Consider the following 25,962-nt stretch of genomic DNA (forward strand, 5'->3'; position numbering starts at 1 on the left):
GAGATGTCGGACCCTGATGGGTAGCACACAATTTATCTAATCTTGGATGGATGGAGGTTGTCAGGCAGAGGGTCAAATCAGCCTCACAATATGTTGGATGCATGTTAATGTGTATTGAAAGACATTTAAATTCGTGAAAAAATAAAAATAAAAAAAAAAATTTAATTAAAAGAATTGTCTAACCAACCAAAGATTTCGCGACCCCCCTGCAGTACCTCCGCGGACCCCCTAGGGGTCGCGGACCCCCTGTTGAAGACCTCAGATCTAGTCTACACTATGTGCTCTTTGTTATTGTTTGTGTCTATTTCAATAAAGAGGGAAAAGACGTGTCCTCATTTCTGTATACAAGCCGCGGTGATCACGTGGCCAGGTCACAGGAAGTTGGCTTTCATGAACCAATGAGCGACGAGTTGATGAACAGGACGTCAGTTATTGGTCAGATTCAATTTAAAAGCTAACGTGACATCCCTCGGCGCAGCGCTCCAAGTCCGAACGCTCAGAGAAAAGAGTGTCGGTAAGTTACAACTCCTCTTTCATATTCAGTGAAACTGTGAATTCAAGCTGATCTCTGATCAAATGACTGAATCGATGCTGAACGTGTGTGAGTCTTTGGTTCGTTTAACGACCTGACGCGTCTGAAGCAGCTAATGTTTAAGCTAAGCTAGCGTTAGCCATTTGCTTCTTCCATAACATGAACCCTACAGGTCTTACGAAGAAACTGTTACTGGTGGTTAAACACATGTTGACGCAGTTTAAGTGATTATAATGTATGTTTTCTAAAGCTTCGTGTTGAGTAATGGCGGAAAGAGACTCTGGCTCCGATGCACGATACGAGTTCGATGCTCCGTCCCACGTCGTCGACTTGAAGGAGCTGGAGAATAACGACAGTGATGATCAGTGGTTCGGTGAGTCTCAGTGTGACTGCAGTTTAACATTGACCTCCTCAGACGGTAGATAACACTTGTTGGACCTTTGTTGACCAGCTGAACTCTGTTTTCCTCTGTGGAGGGTGTAAACAGTCTGTATGAAAGACTAACTATTATGAAAGTGTTTTAACCTACATGTTTGAGTTCACATCTGCTTTCTCTGTGTCTCACATGCAGAACAACAGGTCGGGGGCCTTACTACACCTCTAAGACCTGACTGGCCCTTTATAAAAAGCAATACACCCAACCTGCCCAAAGCCATCGTGATTCCTCAAGTCCAGACGGACGTAGACAGTGGTCAGTTAACTTTGCATTATAGCCAAGTACCAAGGATGCACTCCTTATTTTCTGCTAAGGTGGTGTGCGTTCCTCTGGTCTTCTGTTATTCTCTGTCCTCATGACTTGGTCAATGTGAATCCATGTGGATTGATTAATGTTCCAGGTCCTGGCACATCCACATCTCCACCTCCAAACCTTGTCACATCCTGGGGAGCTGAAACTGTGACTCAGACTAATGGCCGACCAAAGAGGAGGACGGCGAATCAACCCCCTGCCCAGCCAAGCAGGTGCGGTTCTAGTTATGGCTACACATGCACTACAGTGAGATTGAAGTGTGCTGCCACGAGCTGCACAGTGCAACAAATGAAACTGGTGCTGGAGTCTGCAGCTTTATTCTTGCACGCTCTTGAGGCATCGGATAATACATTTGTTTAAGCATCCAATGGCAAGACTGAATTAAACATGTGACAAAGCACAAGCACAGAGGCCAAAGGTTTAATGTTCTGCTTGTTTGTGCTTTGTTTAAAGTTGCGTTGACTCTCAGTCCCATACAGGGGAGATGGTAAATGCACAATCAGATGTTTGGGGAACTGGAGATTAAGTTGTTGGCATCTCTGTACTTTTTATGTGATTCAATTTGTAATCTTATTTTCCCCCCTCATTTTAGGATTTCAAAACGTAAAGTGACAACAACCGGTTCAGCTCCAACACAGTCAGCTGCACCACCATCAAAGAAATCCAAACAGTAAGTGTCATGATTGTCATTTCATCCCAAGACCTTTATAGATTCAGTACTAATAGTTCTTGCATGTTTACAAATGATTGTGATGCCTTGTCGGCTCCCCCACTTTGTATCCCCTTTTTGGTTGCGTTTCATTCATGTTTTCTACTGCTGCTTTTCTGTTTAAGGAGTCCTGTTGCCAAACCAGCTCGAAAATCCAGTAGTGTCCTCCGCAGAAATAGACACACAAATTCCAGGACTGCACCTAAGACTGGGAAGACAGAGTAAGAAGACTTGTACTCAGACTATCTGTGTGATTTTAAAGCATCCTGAAGGGACTGATGTAACTGCTACGGGTCTCAGTTACTTCAGGGCCATGGTGGTTGAACATGGTGATTTTGTCTCGAGTCGATTTATATGCTTGAACTAGAACTTTCTTAAATATACATGCAGAATCTGTCAGGATGGTTTTGTCTACTCTTAAACAGAAGTCTGTAGAAAAGTATAATGAGATCAACTCAGCTCAATCTTAAGAGTCTTCATAGTATTGAATGTATAGAAGTGGAGATTTGACTTCAAATGAGACTGAGATGTTTGCTGATGTGTTAAACAGGCTGTGCAGCTCTGAAGATCAGGAGATGGAGCGCATCAGGATCCTCCAGAATGAAGTGGCTCTGCACCGCAGACAGAACGAGGCCAGCTACAAAGCTGCTCTGGCTGGCAGTGAGTGGATATTAGTGACTGACTTTGTGTGGCTGCAGTTAATTCAGTTCAGTGTTCAATGTGCTGAATAACGAGCTGTTGGTTGGTGCCATTTGAAAATGACTGTTAAATGGGATCAAGGTTCACTTTGCTTCTTGAAAGAAATCTGTGTCACTGTTATTTCAGATCCACCCCCGAAGAAGGTGACCCTGTCCACGACTGTGCCTAAAGAATTCAATTTCACCACAGACAACCGCATTAAGGCGACTACTTCATCCAGTACAGCAGATAAAGAAGTGGACTTCATCAGTCAGCTTCGCAAGCCTTCCTCCCCAGTAAGTTCTTCATATGATCAACCAGATCCAAATTCTGAATATACTCAGATTTTGTTGCCTTAATTGTCTTCAGCTCATCCTGTCTCTATAGAACTAGAGTTAATTTGTAATGTGATGAGCAGTAATATGATTGTCTGAAAGCAAACAAATGAGAAATAATAAAAACACTTCAAACTACCCTATTTTAAACATTTGTTTATACTTTTTTTTTTCTTTTTTTAAAGGTAAAGGCCATGAAAGGTGCCACTATACCCAAACCCTTCAACTTGTCGACGGGCAACAAGAGAAAGGTGGAGGGGTCAGGAGCCTATGTGCCCATGGCTCAGCAGATTGAGCAGTACCAAAAACGAACCCCTGACCGCTACCATCTGCGTAGTCGCCAGAGTCAAGAGAGGGGGCCACATCCAGTGAAGGGCGACCAGCTGAAGCTCACCCAACCTCATACCCCACACCTGATGACTCGCCAGAGGAGCCGGCCCACTACTGTGAAAAGCAGTGCTGAGCTGGAGGCTGAAGAGGTAGACCAACTTCACAAGTAAGAGCCTGTTCTTCATCACACCGTCACGTCTTTGTCACTTTCTTAAACTGGTGGTTATACTAGAGCTGCTTTCAGACATGAATTGAACTCCAGAGATTCTCCACACGTTCTCCTGATGATGTCCATCTTTGAACGCAAATCTTTGAACTTTGTCCACCTGGCCCCCGGATATTAAGTCCGCGGAAAGTCAGGTGTATTCGATGTGAGAACCCCTGCTGGATTCCCAGCGAGTGAGTGTGGTTGATGTTGATTCTAATTACAAAAAGATAACAAATATGCCTCAGTGAAAAAGGGATGTCATGAACATAGACGACACCAATGAAAAAGTCTAGAGAGTTGTGGTGATGTGAGCTCACACCGGTGTCTGTGTGTTATCAAGAAATTCGTGTGATCTCTGCAGCAGAATGAATAAGACTTCCAGTCTGCTGCACCCGGCCACACCACCTCTCACCTAAATAATGCGAAAGATTTTATGGCTGTTATGAACCTCCCGCTGTGTTGTGCATATGTGAAAAGCAAACTGCGGGTAAAGTCCGGACCCATCTCTCCTGACTATATCCGCAGGTTACGTCTGAAAATGGCTAAGAAACGTGGCAACCTGTGAAAGCATTTTTAAAACTTGAGAACTGTATGAAAAGATGAATTAATTTAGATGGATCACAGTGCCATGGCTCAGTAATTTATTAGTCCCTCCACTTCCTCCTCCAGATGGTCATGGTCCAGTATACAGGACTGTCTCAGAAAATTAGAATATTGTGATAAAGTTCTTTATTTTCTGTAATGCAATTTAAAAAAAACAAAAATGTCATGCATTCTGGATTCATTACAAATCAACTGAAATATTGCAAGCCTTTTATTCTTTTAATATTGCTGATTATGGCTTACAGCTTAAGAAAACTCAAAAATCCTATCTCAAAAAATTAGAATATTTCCTCAGACCAAGTAAAAAAAAGATTTATAACAGCAAAACAAAATCAAACATTTGAAAATGTCCATTAATGCACTCAGTACTTGGTTGGGAATCCTTTTGCACGGATTACTGCATCAATGCGGCGGGGCATGGAGGCAATCAGCCTGTGGCATTGCTTAGGGTTTATGGATGCCCAGGATGCTTCAACAGCGGCCTTTAGCTCATTTGCATTGTTGGGTCTGGTGTCTTTCAGCTTCTTCTTCATAATACCCCACAAATTCTCTATGGGGTTCAGGTCAGGGGAATTGGCAGGCCAATCGAGGACAGTAATGCCATGGTCAGTACACCAGTTACTGGTGGTTTTGGCACTGTGGGCAGGTGCCAGATCATGCTGGAAAATGAAATCCTCATCTCCATAGAGCTTTTCAGCAGACAGAAGCATGTAGTGCTCTAAAATCTCTTGGTACACAGCTGCATTTACTCTGGACTTGATGAAACACAGTGGACCAACACCAGCAGCTGACATGGCTCCCCAAACCATCACTGACTGTGGGAACTTCACACTGGATTTCAAGCAACTTGGATTTTGCTCCTCTCCAGCCTTTCTCCAGACTCTGGCGCCTTGACTTCCAAATGAAATACAACACTTGCTTTCGTCTGAAAAGAGGACTTTGGACCACTCTGCAACTGCCCAGTGCTTCTTTTCCATAGCCCAAGTCAGACGCTTCTTCCGTTGTCTTGAGTTCAGAAGTGGCTTGACCATGGGAATACGGCTATTGTAGCCCCTTTCCCGGACACGTCTGTGAACAGTGGCTTTTGATACCTGGACTCCAGCTTCAGTCCACTGTCTTTGAAGCTCCCCCAAATTCTGGAAGCGACCCTTCTTCACAATGCGGTTAGGGCTGCGGTCATCTCTCTTGGTTGTGCAGCGTTTCCTGCCACATTTCCCCCTTCCAACAGACTTTTTGTGGATGTGCTTTGAAACTGCACTCTGTGAACAGCTTGCTCTTTGAGAAATTTCTTTTTGTGTCTTACCCTCCTGATGGAGGGTGTCAATGATGGTCCTCTGGACAGCAGTCAGATCAGCAGTCTTCCCCATACTTGTGATTTAGTTTACTGAACCAAGCTGAGTGTTTTTCAAGGCTCAGGAAACCCTTGCAGGTGTTTCGAGTTAATTAGACGATTCAAGTGATTAGTTGAATACCCTACTAGTATACTTTTTCATGATATTCTAATATTTAGAGATAGGATATTTGAGTTTTCTTAAGCTGTAAGCCATAATCAGCAATATTAAAAGAATAAAAGGCTTGCAATATTTCAGTTGATTTGTAATGAATCCAGAATGCATGACATTTTTGTTTTTTTAATTGCATTACAGAAAATAAAGAACTTTATCACAATATTCTAATTTTCTGAGACAGTCGTGTATATTATGAGCAAACAGTGTTAAACTGTAAATGTTGCCTTCTGTAGATGAATCGTTATCATCTGGTTTGCTGTCATAGCATACTGAGACACAGAGATGCCTGGACTGACGTAACCTTATGAAGGTGGACTGATCAATGGTATTATTTTTATGTTGAGATGGAATACTGTTAAGATGTATTAGGGCTGCTCGATTATGGAAAAAAATCATAATCTCGATTATTTTGGACAATATTGAAATCACGATTATTCAAACTATTAATTTTGAGTTTGAAAACATGATGCATTTATTCAGTATTTCTCTCCAAAAAACACTTTGTAACTGAGAACTTTGAAATTTCCTCTCAACTAGGGCTGGACGATTTTTCGATCTCGATTCGGGATCGCGATAAAATTTTTAACGATTTCGATTATCTCCTCGTGACATGTATTCGATCTCACGTGGCAAAAGTAAGCGCAACAACAGTGTCGGAGTCTGCCGGCTGCCGTCTGCAGTTAGGACACGACACGCCCCCTTCCCATCGTGAGCGCTGCTGCAGTTGCGAGAGAGAGAACAAGAGAGAACGAAGTTGAAAAAATGAGTGAAACTGAAGTCGGGGACAGCGAAAATAATGCCGAATGTGAGAGCGACATCACTACATCACCCGGAACCGAAGACATTTTCGAAAAAAAGCGTAACGCGACGTCAGTTGTGTGGACGTGGTTTGGATACGGCTAAAAGGACGAGGAGCAGACGAAGCCGGTCACCACAAACCTTTTCAATCACCTGAGGCGGCACCATCCCAGTGATTACACAGAGAGTTGGACTCTGTGGGCTCAAGTTTGCACGACACCAAACAAAGAGACAGGCAAGACCACTACGTCTCCCGTTAGCATCGCTAACGTTAGCGATGCTATGTTAGCAAAACAACAGTCCATCCAGTCGTGTTTTGCAGCCATTGCCCCATATGAAAACAATCGAAGCGGGGAAAAAATATAACGAGCGCTATTACTTATTGCTTACCTACAGATATGATGCCCCTGAGCTCAGTGGAGAGGGGCGGCTTCAGGAAACTGATCAAAAACTACATGTCGTGTTAAGAATCGAGATCGATCAATATGGAAAAACATATCGTGATAACATTTTTTCCCATATCGCCCAGCCCTACTCTCAACATTTAATGTCCCCATCGGTCCCCCCCACTACAAGCACACAAGCAGACAGACAGACATAGACAGAGAGGGGTGGGGGATGGCTATGAAGACCATCATCATTTACCCCCAAACCCCTACATTGAACGGGTTGCATACAACAACAAGCGGAGAATCGCGGGCTGACCGGTGCAGAGAAATGCGGGTCCGGTGTGAACTAGGGATGTCACGAGAACCGATACTTACGATACCTTTCGATGCTCAAATAACAAAACAGCGCCGATGCCCATTTTTTTGAGCGCCGATGCCAGCTGTTAGCATCGGTGCTGCACCTCTTCTGGAACTGATGAGGGCAGTATACGCTTCAGAGTGTTCCAGTCGAGGTTTACATTAAGAAAACCAAGATGGCAACTGCAATAGGGGTGCAACGATTAGTCGACATCGTCGACAAAAATCGATGACAGGAATAGTCGCCGACGAATTTACTCGTCGATGATTCGTTGGTTACGTCACAGCACGTGTTTTTCGTGCCGTGCAGTTGATCTAAACGGCGTTTTACCGGAGGTGCTGATGAAAGCAGCAGAGGAGTGAGCCATCTCGCTTCCTTCCTATCTCTGAAAGTCGCGCATGTGCAATAGCGTAAAAACACGGTCCAATGGCGTCCTCCGCTGCAGCAGCATCGCGCACCAGAAAGTAAAAAGTTCCGGAGAACTTCACCCTTAACAGCCCGAAAAAAACTACCTGCAGTATCTGTACAGAGGACCTGCTCTGCATGGAAGCATGACACGCCCATGTGAGGAGGAGGAGTCACGTGTGACTTCGTAACGGAGACGATGCGGACTCGCCTCCGTCAGATGTTATATATAAACGTATATACCTGCGCGCAGGATTCTAGCATCCATTACAAAAATATGGTTTAAACTTTTTATTAACGAGTTTAAAAGCGTTATGTTATCCTATTGCCTGACAAACGTCTTTGTTTAATCACAATTATTTAATCAGAAGAAGACTGTAGTTTCGTTTGTTGTTTTTATTGCTGTTACTTTCCCTGTCATTTTTGTTAACAGGAAAAATGAATACTTGATTTTTAATTTATTTGTTTTATTAGCACTTTGCCTGTCCTTGTAACAGTACCCTTATATGAAACAAAGTTTATTAAAAGGCATTTTTTTTTAATGAAGTATCAATATTTATTGCCTTTATTTTCAGTCATCACATGCCTCGAACAACCTCAAGCTAAATTTAAAAGCTGCTTGCTAAATAAGAGCAATTGATAATTTGTGTCATTCATAATCCGATTAGTCGATTAATCGGTGACTAATCGACTATCAGAATAGTCGTTAGTTGCAGCCCTAAACTGCGGCTGCAGCGATCGCCCCACCTCGACTTGTTGAAAAAAATGGCACAAAGATTTGTGTATGGAAGTACTTTGCCTTTGAGGCAGATGACCGTGGCGTTATCATTAATCCGCACAAGGCATTATGCAAACGATGCTACCGTGGTCTTCAGACCAAGGGAGGTAATACTTCCAATTTAGCAAAGCACCTGGAAGACCGTCATCCGGATTTGTTTGAAGAATTCAAGGTGAGTTCTGATTCATATTAACTGTAAATCAATGCTAAGCTCGCTTTAATGCATAACGTGTCTCACAACAATGCGTCACTCACATACGTCACTCACATGCGTCAGCAACTACCGTATAACCCACAGTATATGCGCAAGCAGATTAAACTACCATATATATGACATTAACAACATCCAAAGAATGCACTTTTGGAATCTTAGAAAATCCTTTTTTTACCGTGCTATCGAAATTGGCATCGAGAATCGTGTTATTTTAATGGTATTGGCACCGACTACTGAATTTTTGGTATCGTGACACCCCTAGTGTGAACTGGAGAATCGGCGTGGCCGCTACATTGTGTGGTGCTGCTCCTTGTTGGATTCTTCGAATCCGAAGTGTTCCCATACAAGAGAACTTTTTATACCCTTTTTGTCGATCAAACACGGCTGCCCTCCCTCTGCCATTATAAATACCGCCGGTCACCACACACACACAACTCGCCTCCTTCACTTTACAGCTGCTTGAGAGTGAGTGCCAGTCAGCACTCAGCAGGGCGGCGTTGACTGATTTTCTTTTAGAAAATCTCTTGGCCTACCATACAACGAAAAATGCCAAATAAATTGTTTCAACTCGATTATATTAGTTTGGAGATCGTTTGACCCAAAAATCAAGATCACTATTGAAATTCAAATAATTGCACAGCCCTAACATGAATATGGAATTAGAAATAAGAGTCCCCACTAAAAGTCAAGGGTTGTTAGCTTATATCTTTTTAATTAAGAAAAGCATGAAGTTCCTTTTTTCTCATGTGACTAAATCAACACGAAAAGGTTCATTAATATCTGTGACGGTGCTAAAGACAGGTGACACAGAATGACTCAGTAACATAAAATACATTTTGAGCTGCTGACATAAATCCTACAACTTTTTCCAGACAGAGAAAAGTCCATCAGAGCAGCAGGGAGGGCAAAATGTGAAAACTAAAGTGCATGAAGTGCTTGACACCTTAACTCAGACATGGGCAAAGTACGGACCGCGGGCCGTATACGGTCCGTTGGGCTTTAAAATCCGGCCTGCCGAACTTGTCCAAATTAAAAAAAAAATTGGAAACTAACAATTAAGTAGCACTTAAATGGCACCTACTTATAGCACTTTATAGTTTTGCTTTATTTTTGAAGAAATCGTACTTTCTTGATTCTTGTTGTTCTGGGTTTGAACCCTCGGGGTTGAATGCACTTATTGTAAGTCGCTTTGGATAAAAGCGTCAGCTACATTAAATTTGCCCGGGAGTGTGGTGTATAGGGCTCAAAAGGGCACATGATCTCCCTTCACTTTTTCCCTTTGCCCTGTGAGCCCTTCTGTAAAATGAGAGGATCAAGGAAACGAAAAGTGGACAAGGCTTGCCGAGTGTTTAACACGGAGTCGACAACAAAATACTTTTTCACTGAAGTCCAATCGAAGGCTGTATGCCTGAAATGCCGAAAAACTGTTGCAGTTTTCATGGAGTACAACATCAGCCGTCACTTTGCTACGAAGCATGCTAACTACGCTAGCAAGCAGTCAACGCAAGAACGGGTGGCTGCAGCTCAGAGGTTGGCGACTAATTTACAGACTCTACAACATTTTTTTTCACAGACAACAGACAAACTGCGATTAAAGAGTCCTCTACCAAGGCATGTTTTTTGGAGGGCATTCTAAATAGCAAAGGCTAGCAAGCCTTTCTCTGAAGGCAAGTTTTTGTTAAATGGCCTTGCAAATAAGTGCTTTGCTACTTGGTAAAGGCAAAATCCTTTCATGTAATGATTTTTCCATGTCACTTATATTAGTTCACAAAAACACTACATCCATCTGTTCCTGGCCCGGCCCCTCTGTCAAATTTAGAACCCATTGTGGCCCGCGAGTCAAAAAGTTTGCCCACCCCTGCCTTAACTGGTGTCTCTGGCTCTACTGGAGGTGCTTGCACTGGCTGAGCTGGCTTAACACGCTCGCACCCTGAGACTCAACTCAGTAAGTAAATGGCTCTAAATCGTTGTCTTGCTGCCTTAAGGCCGGCGCATGCTTCTGCAACGGCGTCTGCGGCTTTTCACGCAGCTGTGTCGACGGACTCGTTTTAATTTATGGTTCCCCAAGGGTTGCGCTTGATGCAAAGCAATTCACGCCAGACCACTAGACGTAAGGAGTAAGGAGACCACTAGGAGTAATGTTTTTTGTCGGAGTCGGCCCTTCTTTGTGTGTGGCAGTCGTCGTCGACCCTTATTTACATCGCCACTGCGGCTCCTCATAGCCTTTTTCTGGCGGACAAATCCGCCAGTCAGTGACGGGTTATAGTAGTGGTCATAGTTTCGGATCTCTTCTGCCAAACGCTCTTCTATTTGGTCCATATTCGTTATTCTAAATCTTCCGTGGTTTCTGTCGGTATTATGGGGCATTAAACCAGAAATAAGACTCCGGAAAGGATGTAGTTGGCAGACCAATCACAGCTTTGCGGGCTGCGTTAGGCTTGCGGAGCTTTTCCGTATAGGGCTCTTGCGCTTGCGGGCCACTGAAAACGCAGAAGCATGCGCCGGCCTTTACATGTGAGGTTGGACTCAAGGTGCAACTCTACCGGCAACTGCTCGCATTTACTACTCTTGTCCCTTATAGCACTGACTTTTCACTTGACACTGCTGCTCAGATGCAAACTATGCACGCTGAACCCCAGCTTGTATTACAACAAGCGCTGTTTCGTCGATGGGTGATGAAGATATCGAGGTAAGGCAGATAAATACAAAGCTCCTGGCCGGTAGCCACATTGTTGCAGAGGTATTATGCAGTCTTTCTTGGCAAATATTAGGCAGGGGGGACAGACTGACTGATGAGGCTGCAATCTAATGGTAACGATCAAAGTTCAAGCTACAAATACTGAGCTGACACCCTGTCTTAAAGTGTCTGACGGCTCAGGCTTTATTTAATGTCTAACGCTGTTGGTGTTTCAAGTTTATTATCGATTGGAAAGAGCATCATTGAGTCTCATGGGCAATAATTAATCATCTTATGTTCTATTCCTAGGTTTAAATTCAAGGCTCTGGAGCTAAACAGGAAAGTACTGGAAGGTGCAGAGCATTTGAAGAAGCCAGCCGTGAAGGAACCCACAGTACCTGAAGGCTTCGAGCTGCAGATTGATAAAAGGCTCCAGGAGAGACAGATTTCTAAGAATTCTGAGAAAGAAGAGAGGCCACACACCTTTAAATGCCAGCCTCTGCCCAAAAGGATCCTGGAAGGAGTCGTGGTGAGTTTGAAACCTGCTGCTGACACTTCAATGTCGGCTACTGGCTTCACATTAAACTAGCTGGGGTTTTGTACTGACAACATGGAGCTTTTAAGGTTCTTTCCATAAATAAACGTAGTAAAATCGATTTCCTCCTGTCAACAGGGAGTGCCAGAAAGGAAAGTTCTGCATCCAACTGTTCCAGAGTCTCCAGCTTTTTCTCTGAAGAAGAGGGTTCGTGTGGATCGCAAGGTCGAGGAAGTAAGGACACATTTCTTTGTCTTGTATGGAAAGCAACTTTAACATTTATTGGCTTTACTGGATATTCACAAAGAATATTTCACATATCCACAACAAATAACCAGGACAAATATCGTGCATGTGTGTTGGTCATGACATTATTCAGCATGCATGTGTCTACTATTCCAGGGCTATCCACAATGATATAAGTGCAGTTGGGAGAAGTGGTCTGAGGGATGGTAATTCTAGTTCAGATGTCTATAAAATGTAGTTTAGCTCAAGTAACCAGACAGAGTTTCTGCAGGTCATGAAAAAGTCTCAAATTAAAATGACGGACAATATTAAATAACATTTTATTGATAGTCCCAAATCATCATGTACATTATCTCAATGCACTTTACATAGTAAGGTTGATGCCTAGAAAAAGTATACAGAAACCCAAAAGTTCCCACAATGAGCAGCATCTTGGCAACAGGAAAGAAAAAAACCTCATTAACTGGAAGAAATCTCTAGAACCAGACTCTATGTGGACGGCCATCTGCCTCGACTGGTTGGGGTGAGCAGAGAAAAGGGACAGGTGTAAGAGGGAGAGGGGTACAGAGGTGGATGGTTGAGGCTCCAATGTTTCGGTCACAGACTCCACCTGGCCATAGGTGAGTAGCAATTATTCTAATGTGAAAAATGCCATGAGGGTTAGATTAGTGATGATACCCAGCTCAGTGAACCAGATAACGCTGGGTTTACACCGGGCGCTGAAGCGCAGCGCCATTTGTAAAGCATGCACCCGTCTGGCTGTTCACACCGGACCCGCATTTCTACGCGCCGTCAGCCCGCGGTTCTCTACTTGTTTTTGACATTTTTTAAGGGGAAATGTATCAGTTACAAAGTGTTTTTTTGGAGAGAAATACTGCATAATCGTGATTTCAATATACTCCAACATAATCGTGATTATGATCCAATATTTCTCTGTAGGTATTTAATTTGAAGATGAAGTGTTTCAACACCCGTTGGGAAAGAATCATGGCAAATCATTTTTATTAAGTGTCACTTAAGTGTGACTTGATGTGATGCGTCAGATAATGAGGTCATATATTGCATTCACTCTTGCAATCAATACTATTTAGGGATTGAATCTACACCTGATTTGGATTAACCAATCATTCATCATGACCTCTTTGGTCGCTGACACAATAAGGAGCACTTACCCTAAAGCATGGCATCAAACTGTAATCTTCAGGTCTGCAGATAATATGCTGCATATAGTAGTTCCCAGCACTTGGCAAGTACCTTGGAGATGTTTGAATCTGTTTAGGTTCAGAAATGTCAAAGTATGAATTTAAAGTGGTTAAACAAAAGGCCATCACCTTTTGCTCTCAGTAATTTAAAACATATTTTCAGTGTTTTCTGTTCTTAAAAGATACAAATTAAAATCGAAAACTGAACAGAGTAATTGATATTAACCAATGCTTGCAGCACCAACTGTAACAAACTCCTCTGCCTGCGCAGAACCTAAACCTGCTTTTGTCCCTTGTAGGTAAAACAGCCGTCACCAATCAAGCCCCCCCCAGTGCCACACTTTGGCCTCCCCTTCCAGCCGCGGCTCCCAGAGCACCACCATGTGGAGGTCTGTCCTTTCTCCTTTGACGAGAGGGAGCGAGAGAGGATGGCAATGAAAGAAAAGAGGCTGGAAGAGAAGAGGAATGAAGAGGTGAGTCTCACTTCCTCAGCCGCTGTGTCTTTATGCTGGATGTCTTGGAGCAAGTTTTCAATCACTGTCCTCTGAATGTTTCAGGTCCCCCAGTTCAAGGCCCAGCCGCTGCCAGACTTTGAGTCTGTGCATCTCCCTGAAAAGAAGAAGCTGGAGGCCACAAAGCCGGAGCCCTTCAGACTTCTCCTGGATGAACGTGGTTCTGTGAAGAACAGTCGCTGGGAGCTGATGGTATGATGGATCTGCCTCTGAACGCACACAAGCACCTTTTATTCTTCACAACATTCACACACAATCTCTGTGCCTTGCAGGTGAAAGAAGAGCAGAAGCAACAGGAGGAAGCGGCAATATTCAAAGCCAGACCCAACACCGTCACTCATAAAGAAGCTTTCCAGCCCAAGAAGACAGAGCGAGCTGCAGCAGGTAGGACTAACATTTCATTTTCTCCTCTTCACCAAGAGCCTGATGGAGCTACATGTAGAGTTTCCACTGGACTCTGTTCCTATCAGGTGGAGTGATGATCTCACAGGAGCTGAGTCAGTTCTTTACTGAAGACACAACCTCTTCAGTCCTAACTCTTCATCACAATCAAATTTTTTTTTTACTCCAACTGATCTCTGTGAGTTTTGTTATCTGATCAGTGGAAACATTATAGTTCAAACGAAATTGGAAGTTTCTAACAGTTTGTATTAGTATTGGAAAATATTGTTGTTGATCGCAGCGTCATGCTTAAGGCCTGATTATAATTTGATCACATGATCAGGTATTGAACATTGTCTGTGACGGTGAAGCAGCTGCAGCCTCCTGCTCCGAGCCCCCTTCACTATTGTGAACTCACTGTGCTCATGTCATCTTGACGATATCGGTCACTGTTCCTTTAAGTCCCTCACTCTTCCACAGCTGTGGAGAAATTTGAGCTGTCGACAGAGCGACGCGCTCGGGAGCGCCAGGAGTACGAGCGACTGGTCAGCGAGAAGGAGGCTCTCAGGGAGCTCATGGAGGAGGAGCAGAGACGAGAGGAGGAGCAGCGAGAAAATGAGGAGATCACCAGGCTGCGGCAAGAACAGGTCACTTTCAAACACGACACCATTCATTGAGAGGAGATGAGGGAAAATAGTACGAGACAACAGTGTAGCTGTATATTGTTATCCTACCATTGTGTGACTAATTTGTTAATAGATTCAACATGTTTTAAAAATCAGATGCATGGACGAGCCTCTGCATTAAAACCAATTAGCAGTTTGAATGTTGTGTTTTTACTCAATGACTTCTATGCTGCTGTATCAGATGGTCTGTGTCTGTGTGTGTGTGTGTGACCCTCTTTCCTTCTCCTCTGCAGGTTCACAAGGCTCAGCCCGTCAAACACTTCAAACCTGTTCTGGTTAAGAAGAGTGACGTTCCTCTCACAGTCCCACAAAGTCCAAACTTCTCTGATCGCTTCCGCCTGTGATCCAGTGTCTCTGTGCTTGTACATAGATTGTATATTGGAAACAATTAAAGCTTGATGTAGTTTCTTGAGCTTTATATTTCAATGAAGTGTTTACATTTTAATGCTGTGTTTTACACTTTCCTTCCTCTTAATAAAGTTGTTGAATCAATCATGATTATGGACATTTAATTAGAATTTCTGATGTAACCTGTAATGTTATTGCTCGTCAATCTAAATATTTTGCTGATTTGCTTTTACATGCAACATCTATTGAACTTCAGTCCATCCTGAGAGGGGGGATCCCTCCCTTGTAACTCCTGAAGTCTGTTTGCATTTCAACTATTGTTAAGGGGTTGTCCAATTTGGATTTTACTGTCTCAGGATAATTATCAAATCCATTTCAGAGATTCTGAAATGATCAGACATGCTTTTTGTTACCTCACGCCCTGAGGTAATACGTGATTGCAGTCTATACAAAAGTAAGCTTTTTTTCTCTTCAGACTTCGTGGCCTGGTCCAAGCTGCATCTCAGATTTTATTTTTATTATTCTCTATTAACCTTTGCACAGCTTGTGATCTTCAGGCCAGGTTCTACTGTGACTTCCTCAATCTGGACTGAAAACTAAAGAGGCAGTGTTATACATCAGGGCCTCAAGGCTCTGGACTGAATTGTCAGACATCTCGGACATTACTTTTCTCAGTAAGCTTCTTAATGAATTACTTGGTGCCGGCTAGTATTAGTCTTATCTATTTATGTACTTCAGTATTTTACTGTTCCATTTGTATCTGTAAGTTCTTTATAAATGAAGTTGTCATTAAAAGGTCAATGTGTACATTTTAATGGCATCTATTGGTGAAGTTGCATGTTGCAGCTGAATACCCCTCACCCTTCCCTTTCTAAACATGAAGGAGAACCTGTAAAAACATGGCGATCTCTGCAGAGAGAACCCGCTCTTGATAAAGTATTATATATAAAGGTCCTATTCTACGATAAAGAAAACAACTGTTTGTGCAATTTAGGTGAAACACACTAATGAAAACATCACTAAGATTATTTTATATTCAATTTCTGCTAATACATATCATACACACTGAACTTTTTAAGGGAACAATGTCAGATAGCAACTGGATGTGAAGCAGTTTAACATTAAATTGAAATCATCTACAGTGTTTTCTGGGTCACAGCAAACACTGACCTCAGTGCGTGAAAATGACCTCAGTGTGCATGAAGCCACTCTTTTGAAAAGTTTTTAAAGTGAACCATCACATTTGAGTTGATCCCTATAACGGATACATGATGCTCTTACATCACCTGCTGCCTGTGTATCTACTGTTTGAAGTCAGAAACATCTGCCTCGACCAGTTGGACTGAGAGGAGTTACCTGCAGAGAGAGGAAGAGACTATACGAGGGGAAAAACACAAAGTTAGTGACATATAGTTCAATAAATAAATGTGGGGCAGAGACAGAAAGAAGGGGAGAAGTGCTCAGTGCATGATGGGAGTTCCCACATCAGTCTAGACCTATAGCAGCATATCTAAGGGGTGGTTCAAGACTCACCTTCATAAAAGGGAACGTTTTAAATCTAACCTCAACCCTAGAACACTAATGTTCAATTATTAACACCATCACTAACAGTCTCCCTGCATCATTTACAATTTATATCATATTCAACAAATATTTTACCCTCTATCACTAACGTTGGGTGAAAATCACCCGAACACGTGCCAACCAATTATCAATCAATCAAATTGTATTTTTAGCCCATATTCACAAGTCACAATTTGTCTCATAGGGCTTTAACAATGTGTGACATCCTCTGCCCTTAACCCTCAACAAGAGTAAGGAAAAACTAACAAAAGAAAAACACATGTGTGGGATCCCTCTCCCAGGACGGACAGAAGTGCAATAGATGCCACGTGTAATGGAGAACATCAGAAAGATAAGTGTATTTGCAGAATTGATTAGAATAAACAATTTGTAGCATAATGGAAGGTCAATGAATTGATGGATTATTGTCAGTAACGTATCTGAGGAGACATATTGTATATCACGCAGGCTTGTTGTAATCATAGTCCCTGGTCAACAGCCACCACGATCAGGATCCACCATCATGATCGGATGCCACCATAGTCCACAATCATGATCCACTGCCGCCATCAGCTGCCAAGTTGATCGTGGTCCACCACCATTATCAGATGCCAACACGATACAGGATCCACCATTACGATCACGATCTCTGATTCCCGATCCACCATCATAATCCACGATGTGGACGATAAGGCAAAGGAACTCCAGGGAAGAAGTCAAGTCAGTAACATGTGTTGATGAGATATTCATTTATTTAATGTGATAAGGAGGGAGAAGAGGAAGGAGAAGCTGTGAAGAGAAGCTCTGTGTGTCATGTGCCCCCCTCACCTGATTGGACAATAAAACCCTGTAAACCTGCTCCTGTGTTTGTTGTGTTGAACTTTTAGATTACATTAGATTAGATTTCTTTATTTATCCACACAACGGGGAAATTCACTTGTTACAGCAAAAAAGAGAAAAACAGAATTTAAATAACAGTGCCGAAGCAACAATAAAAAAGAAAGATCAAAATATATACACTACTAAACTACACATAATGAGAGTAAAAATATACAGAAAACAAAAACAAAAAACAACCTGCAAAACAGACACTGTGCAAAAGCAGGTACTGGGGAGAAAGTGGAGTGATGTAAGTGTTATTGTAATGAAAACAAAAGTATTATAAGTAATATTGCAACAGTAGTGACCATGATACAGAAAAAATAATTAAAAAGTAAGTGACCATAATATAAATAATACTACAAGATAGTATAAAGGAAAATATAAATATTGCAATGTAACCATTATAAGTGACCATGATATAAATATAGATGTAAAGTGTTGAATATTATTGTGCATAGTAGTGATCTGAGTAAAAAAATAAAAAATAAATAAGAAAAATAAAAATACAAATACAGCTATGGTGAGAGGTTGAGTGGAGATAAATAATAGACAGGGACTACAACATTATCAGGTGGTGCTGGTGTTGTAGAGCCTGACTGCAGCCGGGATGAAGGACCTGCGGAACCTCTCCTTCTTACACCGTGGGTGTAACAGTCTGCTGCTGAAGGAGCTGCTCAGGGACCCCACATTGTCATGTAGGGGGTGAGAGGTGTTGCCCATGATGGACGCCAGCTTGGCTAACATCCTTCTGTCCCCCACTTCCTCAATGGAGTCCAGAGGACAGTCCAGGACAGAGCTCGCTCTTCTTATCAGTCTGTTGAGCCTGCTCCTGTCTCTGTCCGTGCTACCCCCCCTCCAGCAGACCACAGCGTAGAAGATTGCTGAAGCCACCACAGAGTCATAAAAAGTCCTGAGGAGAGCCCTGCACACTCCGAAGGACCTCAGCCTCCTCAGCAGGTGGAGGCGGCTCTGGCCCTTCTTATAGAGGGCATGTGAGTTATCAGACCAGTCCAGTTTGTTGTTGAGGTGAACACCCAGGAATTTGTAGTTCTCCACCACCTCTATGTCCAATCCCTGGATGTTCACTGGTGTTAAGTTGGATGCTTTTTTCCGGAAGTTCACGATCATCTCCTTCGTCTTGCTGGTGTTCAGCTGAAGCTGGTTGAGCTCACTCCAGCTGACGAAGTCTGTGATGACCGCCCTGTACTCCAGGTCATTCCCCTCAGGAACACATCCAACGATGGCTGTGTCATCTGAGAACTTCTGGATGTGGCAGTGGGTGGTGTTGTGGGTGAAGTCGGAGGTGTAGAGGGTGAAGAGGAAAGGGGAGAGCACCGTACCCTGAGGGGCACCTGTGCTGCAGAGCACCACGTCAGACACACAGTGATGGAGCCTCACATACTGTGGTCTCTTGGTGAGGTAATCCGTTGTCCATGCAGCCAGGTGTTGGTCCACTCCCACGTTCTCCATCTTCACTTTGAGCAGTGAAGGCTGGATGGTGTTGAATGCACTTGAGAAGTCAAAAAACATGACCCTCACAGTGTTCCTGCTGTCCTCCAGGTGTAGCAGGGATCTGTGCAGCAGGTAGGTAACTGAGTCATCCACCCCAATCCCAGGCTGGTAAGCAAACTGCAGGGGGTCCAGCTGTGTGCCCACCAGCAGTCGTAGGTGTCTCAGGATAATCCTCTCCATCGTCTTCATCAGGTGAGAAGTCAGGGCAACTGGCCTGAAGTGGTTAGGCTCCTTGGGGCGCGGCGTCTTCGGCACCGGGACCACACAGGAGGTCTTCCACAGGGCTGGGACTTTCTCCAGGCTCAAGCTTAGGTTGAACAAATGCCTGATCACACCACAGAGCTGGTCAGCACAGTCCTTGAGCAGTCTTGGGCTGATACCATCCGGGCCCGGGGCCTTCCTTGCCTTGATCTTCTTGAGTTGGCTTCTCACCTGATCATCTGTTATAGAGAGGGGGGTGGAGGATGACTGTGGTGGGGGTGTGGGGGTGAGGAGTGGTGAGAGTCTCAAGGGGGGATGATGATCTGGAGATGGGGTGGGGGTTGGCTGGTGGGGGTCAGGTGTCGAAGGTGGCAGGCTGAGGAGGGGAGGGGGAGGGGGGGCTGGCCAGGAGAGGTGTGAAGAGGGGGCAGGGGGGGGGGAATCAAATTTGGGTCCAGTTCCAGTGGAATCTTCACATTTTCTGCTCTGATAATCATTTTACATCACTTTTTGTAATGTGATCTAATCTAAATACCTGTAACCTTCACATTGACCTTCGTCATCTCTTCGTTTGACCCTTTAGAACTGCATCTGTTTCCTGTTTGATATGACTGTCTGTTGGGTGACTCCAATTGTGTGTGGCTTAAAACTTTATTTTAAATCCCTGTTTATTTGTCAACATCATGTCAATGTAAATCCTAGGGGCCTTGTGGGAACATGTGGATGGAGCCAGCATCTGATGCAAATATGCATTGTAACACTAGAGGTCACCCTGGGTTGTCTCTGCATTGCACACACAGGACACTGAGTTTTGATCACAGCTTTTTATTGCTGCACCAAAACACAGCGCCACCACCACTCTGGCACATAGATCTTTACATAAGTCCTGACTGAGTGAAATGACCTGTAAATATTTCAGTGGCTGTCATAATAATAATTGAATGGATTGAAGGAGTTTTAATGCTTCGTAACATATTTTTTATGGATAAGCATCATTCATTGAGGTTTGGCTGAAAAGGGTGTATTTCACAGATGTCTGGTAGAGGTGATGAATGCAGCAGATGATAATAGGTCAGACGACTGCGTCACAATTTGCTGACTAAAAAATGTTTAGATGTCCAGATGATCCACCCTCTGTCGGTCCTCTTAAGTGAGGGTGCGTTTACATCCTTTCTAATCTTAGCAGTGTACCCACACACTTATCACAAGAAAAAGTACACTTGTTTTATCATGCTAACACCAAGAGCAAAACAACAAACAACAAAAGTAGACAATGAACAGCCTGATAAGTAAAAATGTGTGCCTGCTTCACTGCATTTTATTAACGTGGCCCACACCCTCACTGAATTGTTTAAAAGCTTTGTTATTAGTGCCTGTGTCATGAACATCTCTAATACTCATACTATACCATACAGTATATATGCGTTTAAGAAAAAACTGTTGAAATACCAACAAACGGTTTTGTCTATTTCGTTCACTGTTGTTGTCGACACTGTACAGTACAGTGTTGGGTATGTGTCTAACTAATGCCAAAAGGGATCTTGGCCCACATGATAAAAATGATGCAGATTGACAGCAATGATTTTAGGTAATAAGGCAGGATCAGTCTCAGTATTGTACTTGCACTCATGGTTGTGTTCTGTATGCATGTTAGTTATTCTAGTTTCTTTTATTGACTTTCTGACAAACTGATCTGCTGTAAGTGATGCTGGCTCCATCACTGCAGGGGTCATGTACGAACAGAGAAAATCAGAAGGCCGATGAGAAAAAGGTTGATTTGGGTTTATTTCAAATGTAACTACTATTTTGTTATGTTTTGTAACAAAATGGCTGATAGATTCTATATTTAGATTTTTGGCTAGAGTTTAGTGAATGTCTGAAAGCAGCTTTTGATGACTGAGACCAATTCAATTTAGTTTTATTGGCTCCTCCATAGACATACTTGTAACAATTCATGATTGAGAATTAAATAAATATAGCATATTCTTTAACCCCCCTCTTGAACTATTTATATTTTATTCTATTTAAGTCATAGCCACATAGTTTCTCAAGTACCTTTTTAACTTGTTGTGGATTCTTTTGTTTTCTAGAAATACCCAAAACAGAAATGCTGAGAATAATTGAATATACATTAGGTATACAACCACACAGAGACAGTAAGTCATTGGAAAACAACAACAGCGCCACAGTATAAATTAGGCCTACCTATATCTGTAAGGAAATACCTGCTCAGTGCAGGAGTAAAGCGGCCCACAGCATGTGTTATTGGTCCAGATTAAGTGCTGGCTGTAACTTGTCATTGTGTTGTGGGTTTGCAGCTGCTGTGCTGCAGATGTGACCCTGCTGATATGACAGCAGGAAAAGGAGCATCCAGACCCCTCAGTAGCCTTGACAGAGAGACAGTCGCACTGAACTGTACAGGTGGACCTGTTCAAAGTCTAGGCGTCTGTGTTTGTGCACAAAGCAGAGCACTCTGGTGTTTTGTACATATACTGCAAAATAACAAAAACAAAAAATACATTTCTCAATGTCTCTTACATCAAAATACAGAATATTACAAGAGCTGATATTGTACTTACCATGACAAAAGACCCTGGGTTTGTCCCTACCAATCATCATCCAACTCCCACCCCCATCCCCCGACAGTCTATATATATATATATATATATATATATATATATATATATATATATATATATATATATATATATATATATATATATATATATATATATACATATATAGCAATATAGATATATAGAAAGCCACAACACACAAACTAGCTTGTTATGTGACATGACGTCACAACTGCCTTGGAGCGTAGCATCTACATGCACCTTAACCAGAGGCAAACCTAGCCTATGTAATAGCACAGAGCTAGCCACGTATTTAAAGATGAATGCAATAACAGCTCCCAGAGTGAAGTGAAATCATGTTGATGTAACAAGACAAAGTACACATCAAACGATTTAAGTGTGGTTTTAATAAGTTATTTGATGCTATAATAATGTGGTGAAATTGTCATCCCACAACCATAGTTTTTAAGCTGTAGGTGAGTACAGCATTTTTCATTAATAGCATTGACCTGAAAGCAAAGGTGCATTATTTCTTATAATAGACTTGCTCAATGTAGGTGAAGTCTGCATGAAATGTTCATCCATACTTCTCTGTGTGAGACTTGCTGGAAATAGTCGTATTAGAGAAACCAAGGCGAGCTCTGACGACTTCTGACGACAGAAGATAGAAATGTTGCTGAGCTCACTGTAAATCAGCTGCTCCTAACCATGGATGCAACTAAAAATATTATTTAGCAAAATGTTGCCAGTCTAACATTTAACCCTTTGGATTGACAACAACAGCATGGCCATGAGAATCAGATGTGACTGTTATTGTTGGAGCAGCCCCGCATGGGAAGAAATGGGAGTGAATAATATTATCCGACTGTGACGCAAGCAGCCACAAGGAGAGCACTCTCTCCACTGCCTTATCAAGGTGACCGCAAACAGCTGTTACTATGTTGTGGGTCAAAAGGCCAGAAACACCTTTCTGCCTGATTACAATTTTATTTTTCACTAGTTTGAAGCAAATTGTACTCTGCGAGGAAAACTGAATTCAGTGGGTTTGGCTGGCAGCAAAATAAAATATTCTACATGGCTAGTTACCATGTTGAAGTGACCATTAGCAAGATATTGAACCCCCTACTCATCCTAGTGCTGCATCATCAGGTTTTGAATATTGACAAACAGAGGTGTAAATCTCTTTGGATAAAATCAGTCAAATTTGTTCATATAAATATAAAACATCTTGATTTGATCAGTTATTCTAGAATTAGAAATGTAAGAATTAATTATCAATTTATTTATTTTGCAGAATATTACATTAAGTTTCAAGTAATAGGCATAATACTTACATTAGCCATAGCTTTGCATTGTTTTACCAATCAATCGATCAAATTTAATTTGTATAGCCCATATTTACAAAACACAATTTGTCTCATGGGGCTTTAACATGGTGTGACATCCTCTGCCCTTAACTCTCAGCAAGAGTAAGGAAAAACTACTAAAAAAACTTTTAACACGGTAAAAAGAACGTAGAAACCTCAGAGAGAGCCACATGTGAGGGATCACTCTCCCAGGAAGGACAGAAGTTCAATAGATGACACTTGTAAAGGAGAACATCAGAAAGATAAGGGTATGATTGTGTCTGTCTCCCAAACTGAAAGTGGGAGATGATTCCACAGGAGAGGAGCTTGATAGCTGAAAGCTCTGGCTCCTGCTCTACTTTTAAAGACTTTAGGGACGACAAGTAAACCTGAATTCTGGGAGCCCAGTGCTCTAGTGGGTTGATAAGGTACTAACAGCTCTTGAAGGTATAATGGTGACATATTTTTAAGGGCCTTGAAGGTGAGGAGGAGGATTTTTAATTTAACGCAGGTGGAAGAAGGCGGTCCTAGAAATTTGTTTTAAGTGAGAATTAAGGGACAAATCGGGATCGAAGATCACTCCCAAGTTCCGGATTGTTTCATTGGAAGCAAGGGCAATGTCGTCTAGCGCAGCTATATCATTAGATAATGTTTCTCCAAGGTGTTTAGGGCCAAGTATTAGAACCTCCGTTTTATCTGAGTTTAATAAGAGAACATTGGGTGGCATCCATGCCAGTCTCAGTTTAGTTACTTGATTACACTCTTCTGTTTTTATTGACAAGTATAAGTGGGTGTCATCCGCATAGCAGTGGAAATTTACCGAGTGTGTCCTGACAATGTTTCCTAGTGGAAGCATATATTGTGCAAATAAACTTGGGCTGAGCACAGAACCCTGTGGTACACCGGTTAATTTTGGTGCGCACAGATGACTCATCATTAATTAGCACAAATTGGAATCGACCTGAAAAATAGGATTTAAACCAGTTTAGAGCGGTTCCTTTCATGTTAATTAACTGTTCTAGTCTTTGTAATAAAATGTCATGGTCAATTGTGTTGAATGCTGCACTAAGATCTAACAGAACGAGGAAAGACACAACATATCTAAAGCTATTAGAAGGTCATTAGTCACTTTTGCCAAGGCTGTCTCTGTACTGTGATTAGCTCTAAACCCCAACTGAAAGTCTTCATATACATTACTTTCCTGGAGAAACTCACACAGCTGATTGGCTACAACCTTTTCCAGGATTTTAGAGAGGAAGGGGAGGTTGGATATTGGTCTGTAGTTGGCTTAAACCTTTGGGTCTAGGGTGTTTTTTTTGAGAAGGGGTTTGATTACAGCTAGTTTAAAGGAGCTTGTTTGTTTTCAGTAAAGTACTACCAATTAGGGGCAGAATGTCCTGGCTACGTGCTGAAGAGAAACCTGGGGTTGTTTTTATTTTCTTTAATTAGTTTCAAGTAGTAGGCAGCTCTTGCTTTGTAGAAGGCCTTCTTATATGCTTTAACACTATTTTTCCAGGCTAGGAGATTTTCAACACGGTTGTATGAGCGCCACTTCCTTTCTAGTTTTCTTGACTCCACGGAGCTAATTTACTATGTTTTGCACGTTTCTTTTTTAGAGGTGCTATTGAGTCTAATGTTAATCGTAATGACTTTACAGAGATATCGACGAGATGGTCAATCTCAGTGGAGATTGACCATCTCAGAAGAGAAGAATTTGTTGGTTATATCGATGGATAATAAGGCTTTAAATGTAATTGGAATTATTTCCTTAAATTTAGCTACAGCACTATCAGGTAGACATCTAGAAAATGAATTTTGTATTAGTGGCATATATTGTGATAATGAAAAATTGAAGGGTATTAAATTATGGTCTGATAGAATCGGATTAATATGGCTGTATGTGATCCTACTCTTCCATCTCTTCAGGGAATAGAAACAATTTAACAGCACTTACTCACAGGGAGAAACAACCCCAGAGATTTGATTGAAAATGAAAACAAAAATAACAGAACTGAAAGGTTGAAATAATATAATAACATGATCAATTTAAAGGAGGATATAGTTGATCCATTTAAATAATAACTGAATACAAATGAGCAAGGGGCCAGAGCAAATAATATTCAGACAGTTTTCTGATATAGTGCTTTTGACCTTCTTAAATTTTTTTGCACATTTCACAATAGGGGGATTGAAATTACTTTTATATTTGTTATGATTTCTTATGATTTTTGAAATTCATATTTGTATTTAGTTGTGATTTGTATATTCATATTTGTATTTCATTATGATTTTATATTCATATTAGTATTTAGCTGTGATTATGATACTGGACAGATGTGACAGAGAAGAAATAAGGAGGATTCACATCTTTTCTCGGTCGTGTCACAAGAACAAAAGAGATGTTTGTTTTTTTTATATTTACGTGTGTCTGTCCTGTGCAACTTTGAATTATGGGATAAGATTTCCTCCTCCCCCTTCATAAGATATGTGACAGTGTTTCCTCTGCTAAAGGAAATTAGATAAAAAGCATTGAAACTCCTTCCGTTATCATTTGGAGATTTCTTCTTTTCAAGGCAATAATGTATATTTCACTTTATACACACATTACAGTGGTCTTTCAAGGACTCAGTGGTGGGCTGCACATCTGGAGCACCAGGACATTTCCCTGTGGCCTGATGGTCGCTCTGGTCTGCCTAGAACAG

At 42.1% G+C, this 25,962-nt stretch overlaps 1 protein-coding gene across 1 annotated transcript; it reads left to right on the top strand.

The window, feature by feature from the left end:
- The first annotated feature begins 448 nt into the window (after window positions 1-448).
- On the top strand, window positions 449-15,333 carry LOC133005306 (targeting protein for Xklp2-B-like). The gene is made up of 16 exons (XM_061074952.1): window positions 449-514; window positions 783-905; window positions 1,104-1,223; window positions 1,369-1,492; window positions 1,873-1,950; window positions 2,115-2,210; window positions 2,540-2,649; window positions 2,815-2,963; window positions 3,188-3,498; window positions 11,580-11,799; window positions 11,944-12,039; window positions 13,553-13,726; window positions 13,811-13,957; window positions 14,038-14,149; window positions 14,627-14,793; window positions 15,066-15,333. Exons 2-16 carry the CDS (start codon window positions 797-799, stop codon window positions 15,174-15,176), a joined length of 2,124 nt encoding a protein of 707 aa, XP_060930935.1. The 5' UTR covers window positions 449-514; window positions 783-796; the 3' UTR covers window positions 15,177-15,333.
- The last annotated feature ends 10,629 nt before the right edge of the window (window positions 15,334-25,962 follow it).

Source organism: Limanda limanda, chromosome 7, assembly GCF_963576545.1.
Source record: "Limanda limanda chromosome 7, fLimLim1.1, whole genome shotgun sequence".
NCBI classification, from domain to species: Eukaryota; Metazoa; Chordata; class Actinopteri; order Pleuronectiformes; family Pleuronectidae; genus Limanda; species Limanda limanda.